A 9,346-nucleotide genomic window follows, 5' to 3' on the forward strand; every position below is an offset into this window, starting at 1 on the left:
CCCCCGCCCGACGCGGTGCCGGGGGCCCGGCCGCCCTTTGTTACTGGAGCAGTGCCTGGAGCCGCTCTCCCGGGAGCCTCTCCGGCTGTTGCTAGGCAAACTCCGAGCCTTTAACTCCCGGCTATAAATAACTCGGCCGCCCATTGGCCGCGCCGAGCTCTGGCGTCACCCGCGGCCGCGCGCGGACGGCGGGAGGGAGGGAAATGCGGCAACCTGCGCCCAGAACTGGCTGCAGCCGGCGCGCGCGGGGGCGGGGCCTGGTGCCGGGGGCGGGGCGCTGTGCAGGCCGGGTCGCACGTGTGTGCCGGGCCCGGCGGCAGCCGCGGTGACAGCCCGGCCCCGGCACGGCACGGCCCCTGCCAGGACAGCGCTGCCCGGGGCCGCGGGTCACACCGGCCCTCTGCCTGGGGGGGGTCTGCTGCGTCTCCGGCGGGGCAGGCTGGGAGCCCGGGCCGGGCACTGCGCTGCTTTCCTAAGTCACACACTCTCATGTGTTTCAGGATCTGGTAAAGAGTCACTTGATGTATGCAGTACGGGAGGAAGTGGAGGTCCTCAAAGAGCAAATCAAAGAGCTGATAGAGAAGAACTCGCAGCTGGAGCAAGAAAACACTCTGCTAAAAACGCTTGCCAGCCCAGAGCAGCTTGCCCAGTTCCAAGCACAGCTGCAGACTGGTTCTCCACCTTCCTCTTCCCAGTCACAAGGGACAACACAGCAGCCTGCTCAGCCGGCATCACAGGGCTCAGGGCCTTCAGCATAGCTCAAGGTGTCATCGCCACCATGATTGCTGGCCTCTGGACTGCCCAGAGCGAGGAGGACTAGCGGGAATCCGCCACAGCCACCCTTCGTCCATTTCAATGCACATTGCAACCCAGACTGAGGACTCCATGCCTTACACACATCAGGAGAGGCTTCTCCCCCTTGTATTACACACTCATCTGTCTCTCTCTTAGCTCCCTTACCCCTTTGGCTTGAAGGAGTCTATGTTCTTAGGTTGGTTGAATAAAATAAACTTCTTACAGAGAATTAGCACAAGCACACTGGGGACTCGAGCAGCTTCTGCAAATGGCTGAGAAACGAAGCTGCATGCCTGAATTTTTTTTGTTTGTTTTTAAATCTTCCACTCATCCAGTGATACAGCTGATACAAGTGCTTTTCGAGCTTTGAAACGTGAAGAAATAGACTGGAGTAAAAAGTGATGGCTCAATCCCCTGTAGTGCATTGGGGTTCCAAAGTGTGGACTGGTGCATAGGATCTAAGAGGAAGAGGGAGAAAGGTAATCTCAGTGTTTAACACTTAATTGTCACCTGAAACCTTAAGTGCAAATATTTGCACCGTTTTCTGAAGCAGTGGACAGGTGCATAAAGCTGTATTATATATAGAAAACAGGTAGGTGACAATACAGTTGTTGGGTCATAGGATAATTATAATGAAGGTTATTTGCCTACTGTATATTTGTGTATTTAGTGTAATTACTTTGTAAAATAGAAAACTGTAACTATTTAGGTTGTACAGATTGAAGTTTAGTTGTTTCATTGGCTGATCTGAAGAAGTTTGAGACTTTTTTTTTTTTATGCTACATAAATAAGAATGCACCTACGCAACTGTTCAGAATTTGGCAGATTGATGCTGTTTGTGTAACTTCTGAAGTTCCCTGGCTGCTGATTATCTTGAAGTAAATCATTGTTCATTGTAGCTTGGTTCAAGATGGGAAAAACCACTCCACAAATTACCAAGCCCTGCTAGAAAGAATTAAAGAAAAAAAAATCAGATTTCCCAGTATGAATTTTTTTGCATATGATCTGTATAGTAGTATGCATATGTTTTTGTGCATGTTCTCTACAGTTGTAACACGTCAATGTATTTAACTGTTGCACTTGTCAACTTTCAATAAAGCATACAATGTTGATAAATCACTGTTTGTATATTGTACTGGTGTTAACCGCCGCCACTTTCAGGATGTTGCAATGCAGTTTTACATGGGTAGTGAGGTCAGGAAACCTAAGTCTTGGTGCAAGATCCTGCCTGTTGGCTTTAAAACTTTTGTTTCAGCTAAAAATGCAGCTCCTGCTTTCCACAGCTCTTAAAAACAGGCAGATACTGAAGTTAAATGAAGGAAGAGGGAGTAGGGCACCTGACTAAGCAAAGCTGATGGGTTTGGTCCAGTCCTGTATGGTCAGGACTGTAGGGCCACAGATATCTTTTGTATATGAATATATAAATTGTTCCCTAGTGGCAAACTGCCCTTGCCTGTGCACTGGTCATCCCATACTGGCCCAGCTCCACCCTTAACTCAGGGTGACAAAGGCAGTAAGCACTGCGGCTATCCCGCCATGTCAGCCTGTATTACAGTCTTAATTCTGCCTTCTGAAAAATGTTGAGAAGAATTTGCACTTTTGTGTGTGTATTGGAAAAAATGCTTCTTTAGTAATATGGATTAAAGCAAACTGAATTTAAGCTTACAAATTTGTAGGTGAATGAGTGGCGAAGGTGTGATCCATATGCTGCAACCAGGGGAGCAAAGGAATTTGCAGTTTTACAGCAGTGACCTAAAGTGTGAATACAAAAAATCTGACTTAAAATATAAGGGTTAATTACAAGGGTTTTTTATAGGGTCATATGACTGCTTACTTCATGTAAAGAAAATCAGGAGATATTATTTTAGTGAGGGTTCTTGATACTGAGTGTAGTCAAGTGTAGCAGAGGAAACTAGAAGGCTGAGGGTTCAAAGGTAGGACAGGTCACTCTTTTGTGTCATTTACAGCTACATTTTTGCTTTTGGTGGTTACTTACCAAGTAGCAGTTCAGGCACTGCTTAGCTGAATCACAAGTAGTTGAATTGCCTTTATTGGGATTGCCATATCAAAGTGCTTGTGTGAGTGTGAACTTGAATTCATAGTTTGTGTTCTTGAGGTTTCAGTGTACAATTTAAGAGTGTTCTTAATGAGGAAACACCAGAGAGAAATGCTGGATTTTTCTTTTTCATGGATTAAGCTAAAATTAGAAATTGATGATGGCCTTTGTGGCAGAACAACACTTGAATTATTTGGATCAGACAAAAGGAATGCTAATTTTGGTGCTTTTTAAAGGGCTTAATTGTCTCCAGTTGCCTTTATATTCTGTCTCTTTAGTGCTTCCAGGCCATAACATTGTGAAGATCGACTTTTTTATATACTTACACAGATTGACTTTTTCACCCGCTTCAGTTACCAAAATTTGCAGAGTTTTTGTTTTGGTTTGGGTTTCGTTTGTATGTCTATAAATGAAATTGACCTCTGGGTTTCTTTCTTTGAAGAACAGCTTCAGCATATTCTAAATTCAATACTTTTTTTTTTTAACTGTTCTTTAATAAAGGATTTGGAAGGCTTCAGGATTTTAGTTAGGTAATACATGAATAATTTTAGTACACTGCAATAAACAGTGGCAAATCACCGTTGGCAAATCTGATCATCTACGTACTGAGTAGTTCTAAACTGTGGAGCTGGTTCTTGGAGCTGTTTATTAATTGCTAAAGTGAGACCAAGCAATGTTTTGTTGCTGTGATGATTTTAGCAATAGCTCTGTCAAAGCCGCAGCTTCTTCATGAAATGGATTCAAATTGACTAAAATTGCATTTGAAATCCAGACAAAGAGTAGATGTTTGTCAGTTATGTTGTAATACTACTGGAATGAATTGTTTAGAATTTTGCTTTTCGTCTAGAACAAATAATTTTTCAGAGAACTTTAAATCAAATGTTATCAGTGGTCAGGACTGTTGTCTTTTTCCAACAAAATTTTTCTTTTACAAACTCCGTGATGCTCATGTTTTCATTGAGAGTCATATTAAATGTAACCTATCTTTTATATGTGAAGCTATTCTCTGCATATGTGCAATTCAGTAACTCTTCAGGCTATATTCAAGTTGTTTTAAATTTGATTTCTTTTTGTCAATTAGCTGCACACTGGCTTTATTTTCAACAGCAATATGATAAACTGATCAAAGGAAATGATCACTGAGACCAGGTTGCTGGGTTTTTTCCCCTCTTACAGCTTCTGTGTTTTTTTTTTTTAAAACCAGTACTTTTTTGGCAAATAATTCTGAGGCAAGTCTAGGTGGTTCAGATTCTGGGGCCTCTACAAATACTTGAGAGTGCTGGCTGTAGCTGAGGTAGAGCTAATTTTCCTCAGAGTAGCTGGTATGGGGTTATGGATTGGATTTGTGACCAAAACAGTGTTGATAACACAGGGATGTGTTTGTTACAGCTGGGCAGTGCTGACACAGAGTCAGGGCCCTTTCTGCCTCTCACCCCACCTGACCAGAGAGAGGGCTGGGGGTGCGCAAGGAGCTGGGAAGGGACACAGATGGGACAGCTGTCCCCAACTGACCACAAGGGTATCCCATAATACACAGTGTTGTGCCCAGCATATAGAGCTGGGGGAAGAAGGGGAGGACGTTCAGAATGATGGTGTTGGTCTTCCGAAATAACTGCTACATGTGATGGAGCCCTGCTTTCCTGGGGATGGCTGAACACCTGCCTGCCCATGGGGAGTGGTGAATGGATTCCTTGTTTTGCTTCTCTGTTAAACTGTCTTTGTCTCAATGCACGAGTTTTCTCACTTTTCTGATTCTCTCCCCTATCCCACTGGGGGAGTGAGGAAGTGACTGTTGTGGAAGGAAAGAGAAATAAGAGCAAGTGGCTGTTGTGGCACTCAGCAGCTGCCTGGGGTTAGACCACAGCAGTCCTTTTTGTCATATGCTGTACTGCCAGATGTGATTGGAATGTGCCAGATCGATTTTATAGCTATTATTGCTGTTTTGCTATTAATCGACAGGCTCCTGTTTGCCATAGGGCTTGCTTGCTTGAGTCTAGTGCTCATTAGTAGCTGCTCACTGCACTACGGTGCTGCTTATCGCCTTACTCTGCCGTGCCTGGGAACGTTTTGATAACAGCCATGGTGATGTGTCAGGCTGGCAGATTGCCAGAGCTGCTGTTGCTGTGCTGCTGTTCTGGACAGGCTGGAACTCCAGCATGAACTCAAGTGGAAGGGCCTGTGATCTGTGGGTGAGTCTGTGTGGGAGCTGGACACCCTGAGGCATCTGTGGCCTTGGATAAGCCCATGCCAGAGCAGGTGCATCTCACAGCATCTGTGGCTGTGTACCACAGCAGCTGGACCTCTGAAGGGGGATTGTGGCCCAAGGGTAAGTCCATGCTGGAGAAGGCACACCTCAAAACATCAGTGGCTGTGCTTGAGGTAATGCTAGAGTACCCCAAAGTGTGTGGCTGTGGATAAGCCCAGGAGAAAGCAAATACACCTCTGGAGGGACTGCAGTCATGGGTAAGGCCATGCTGGAGCAGGTTCACTTTTGAAGGGACTGGCTGTGGGTGAGGCCATGCTGGAACAGGTACATCTCTGAAGGCATTGTGGCCCATGGAAAAGACCATGCTGAAACTGGTCTACCTCAAAGCAACTGTTGCTGTGGGTAAGTCCATGCCACAGCAGGTAGACCCCTGAAGATCTGTGGCTCGTAGATAAGGCTTCACTTGGAGCAGGTACACTCCTAAGGAGCTGCGGTCTTTGGAAAAGTCCAAGCCAGAGCAGGGCAAGCAGAAGAGTTAACTGCAATTTGAAACCCCATGATCTGGTCCAAATGAACCAGGGGTGGAGACTGTAATGGAAACATCTTAAAATTGTTGTAATTCGGAGTTTGAGTTGCATGTTACAGGAATTACTACAGCAGGAATCACCCAAACCAGTGGAGGACAAGCCTTACAGGAAACAGTGCAAGTGCAGCAGTAACCTGACCTGGCTTTGGTGCCCAGTAACTCCACACAGCACACCACCTCTCCTGTCCTGAGTGAGACCAAAGTTGTGGACTAAATGAACTCAAAGGATGTTTTGTGGATGTTTGTGGATGCTTGACAGACATTTCACAGGGGTTATCCATAGACTAAGGAACTGATACCTGTGCATTATATCGAAGGATGGTGACAGTGGTGGTGGGTAATGAGGATGTATTGGATAGTGTGGGACTGAGCATGATGTAAATGGTATGGAATCAGGAGTGGAGAATATGCTGGCTTGGGCTGGGATAGAGCTAGTATTCATCATAGTAGCTAGTGTGCGGCTATAGTTTGGTTTTGTGTGGAGAACAGTGTTGATAACACAGGGATGTGTTTGTTACAGCTGGGCAGTGCTGACACAGAGTCAGGGCCCTTTCTGCCTCTCACCCCACCTGACCAGAGAGAGGGCTGGGGGTGCACAAGGAGCTGGGAGGGGACACAGCTGGGACAGCTGACCCCAAAGGGATATCCCAGACCATATGGCATCATACTCAGCTTATAAAGCTGGGGGAAGAAGGAGGAAGGCAAGGATGTTTGGAATTAGGGGGTTTGTCTTCCCAAGTTAGCATTACATGTGATGAAGCCCTGCTTTCCTGGGGATGGCTAAATACCTGCCTGACCATGGGAAGTGGTGAATAGATTCCCTGTTGTGCTTTGCTCGTGTGCAAGCTTTTGCTTTACCTGTTAAACTGTCTTGATATCAAGCCATAAGTCTTCTCACTTCTCTGAATCTCTCCCCCATCCCAGGGGGGAAAGTGAGCAAGTGAGTGTTGTGAAAGGAAAGAGAAACACTCTTCAATAACATGCCTGGAAACTGTCCAGAGAGCACCCAGACAAAACCTCCCAGCAGCAGGGGAGTAAATGCAGTGCCTTAGAGATGCTTCTCCCTAATTCTTATGGAATAAATCAATGCCTGGGAGGCAGCTTCCTGTGTTTCAGCTGTAGAAAGAGCCCCAGAAGGCTATTTGGGAATTACCACCCTTGATCTTTTGTAGCTACAAATTTCAATACAAAGAATTTTAATTATTTTTTATTCCCTGCAGGGAGAAATAGCAGCTTGCTGGCTGAAGGCATACTTGTTTACTTAGTATGTGCCATTTGCAAAACCTCTCGTTAAACATCCTGAGCACGTTAGTAACAGGCCGCATCTTACAGATGATGCATTATTTCTCACTTTTCTCCTCTCTCTTTAGGATTATGTTTTTTGACTTCCTGGCAAATTTTCTCCTGGAGTAAACCTGAAAAAAGTTAGAAATTCAAGAAAATCAGCCCAATTCCAACCTTTGCTGTTCAGTGTTATTTCAGATATATGAAATTAAATGGGGGATGGTTGCTGGAGAGAGAGCTTCTGAGAAGCCTGGAATGAGCTTAGGCATTTGAAATGTTTGGGGATATTCTGAAAAACTCCTGCCACTGGGCCAGTCCTTTTCCTTCGATGAGTAAGCAGACTCTTCTGACTGCATTTATTTAGTATGTGCTGAGCTAGGTCAACGAATGGCCTGCTTGAAGATCCCAGGCAAGGAGTTTCCAGCAGACACTGGCAACTGCCCTCCTCAACTGGGGTCTAATTTCCAACAGGAGCAAAGCCAAGCTCAACAATGAAGTTAAAAGTCAAACCATGAATAAACTGACTTCCTTACATTGTAAATACATCGGAAAAGGGCAGCAGTTCAAAAGGGAAAATGAGCAAAACTCTGATTATTTTCCTTGAAACTGAATCCCAGGGGGTGATTGTCCATTGAGATGCCTCCAGGAGAGTGGTGCTGCGCCAAGAAGCAAGAGAGTTACGGTAGGACATGGCCAAGAAGCCTCCAAAGTATTGCACAACAGGAATTTGGGTACAGCGTAACAATCGGCTGAGGAACGGGAAAACGGTTCTCAAAAACCTTATTCCTGAGCTAAGCCAGATTCTCAGGCCATCTTGAAGCTTAATTTTGATTCTTCAGCTGCGTTGGGTGGGGGTGGTTTTTCATCGATGCGTATGTGGTAACACACATTGGATGCGGATCAAGTCATCATGAGAAAGTAGCTACAGGCCAAAAAAAAAGGTCATAATGCTCCAATTTATAGTCTTGTAGTTTAGGTGGACTGAGAGCTCTGTTAAGGTTCTCCCCCTTTGGAGCTCTAAAGGCACTGTAAAATGACGAGAGGTTTTGATCTGGCAAGTGCAAGCTCAGGACAAATCCACCTTAATCTTGGAAGTAACAAAAGGGCGGCAAATAAAACTGTTCAGCCTTTAAAACCAAAATCGAAAAGAACAAACCTCTATGGCCTACAGAATGGAAAGCAGAGGAAGTTGTTCATCAGGGAGTACTGGAAGCAATGGAGATGAGCTTATTTATGGATTGTGTAAATTACTGTTATCTGCTTTCCAGTCCAACATACACTCGGGATCTCTAGGATTTGGAAGCTGTGTATCTGTGCCAAGGTTTCAGATCTCTCCCCCCACCCCTGCCAAAAAAAATTTATTGTTTAAAGAATCTACCTGCATTATTATACTCTCTGTGGAGGCTGCAGTAAATGGCCACTCTTCTTTCCATTAGTTTTATTACTGAGAACCTCCCTGTTCTGCCTCTTTGCTCCTGCTTTAATTGAAGCTCTGCTAGCAGATAGCCATCAGAAAAGACATCTGCAATTCAATTAGATCTGTGCTTAAACTCATGATCTCTGTGAAACCGGCCTCTGCCAGAACAGAGTGTCCTCCATGGGCTCACTGGGCCTGCAGCCTGCAGTGCTTTGCAGTTTGTCCTCCCTCCTGCCCTGCTAGCCCCGCTTACAAGTGCTTAAAATGAGGACCCATTCCCCACAGGAGGCTTTTGGAGCTCATTTCCTCTTCCTCGCAAAGCCAGAGAGAAGCTGGAAACTTGGCACCACTGAGAGGCCATGAAACCAGCTTTGTAATGAACTGAAAGTGGTTGCTGCAGAGTAGAATCTTTCTGCCATGGGAGGTAGGATGTTAAGGAGTTTCAAAGGTGATCCAGGGGTAATTTATTGCATCTTTTGCACAGACATGAAAGCATGATGAATTTATAGGAATGTCCATACCAAAAGAAATTGGACTGTTTCACTGATTTAATTCAGTCTCTGATGCTGTGAGTGGCCCATTTCCATAGTGCCAGCTGCTCTAGGGCCACCATTCCTGCTTGCAGTGACCCTATGAGGTGACTGAGGTGAGGACCAAACATCTGGACAGGCCAGACCACTGAACCCGTGCAAGGAACAGCTCTTTGGAAATATTTCCATGACCCTAGATGTAAATGTGGTCTCTAAGTGGTGTCAGGCTGGTCCCTGACACAAACCACAACCTTGTTTACAAGTGCTCCAGAAGGATGTTACAAAGTGCTTCAGTGGTCTTACTTAAAGCATTTGTAAGAACTGATTACAATGGCTTGCAAAATCAAAAGTGAAAGAAGCCAGAAGGGGGGTTTGTGTGGGCTTCTTTGTGGAAAAGATGCAGTTGATGAAAACCCTGGATCTGAGGAGAAATGAAAAGTGAAGGTGAGTGTGGGAGGTGGATTTGATTTGC

At 45.3% G+C, this 9,346-nt stretch overlaps 1 protein-coding gene across 5 annotated transcripts in view; it reads left to right on the forward strand.

The window, feature by feature from the left end:
• The window catches only part of TSC22D1 (TSC22 domain family member 1), a 93,113-nt gene extending 91,199 nt beyond the window's left edge, over nucleotides 1-1,914 (forward strand). For all 5 annotated transcript variants that reach the window (XM_039567857.1, XM_039567854.1, XM_039567875.1 and 2 more), the window contains one exon: nucleotides 501-1,914. In XM_039567857.1, coding sequence (XP_039423791.1) covers nucleotides 501-758 — 258 coding nt within the window. In that variant the 3' untranslated portion in view covers nucleotides 759-1,914. The remainder of the gene's footprint in view (nucleotides 1-500) is intronic.
• Nucleotides 1,915-9,346: the final 7,432 nt, after the last annotated feature.

Source organism: Corvus cornix, chromosome 1 (assembly GCF_000738735.6).
Source record: "Corvus cornix cornix isolate S_Up_H32 chromosome 1, ASM73873v5, whole genome shotgun sequence".
Lineage (NCBI taxonomy): Eukaryota > Metazoa > Chordata > Aves > Passeriformes > Corvidae > Corvus > Corvus cornix.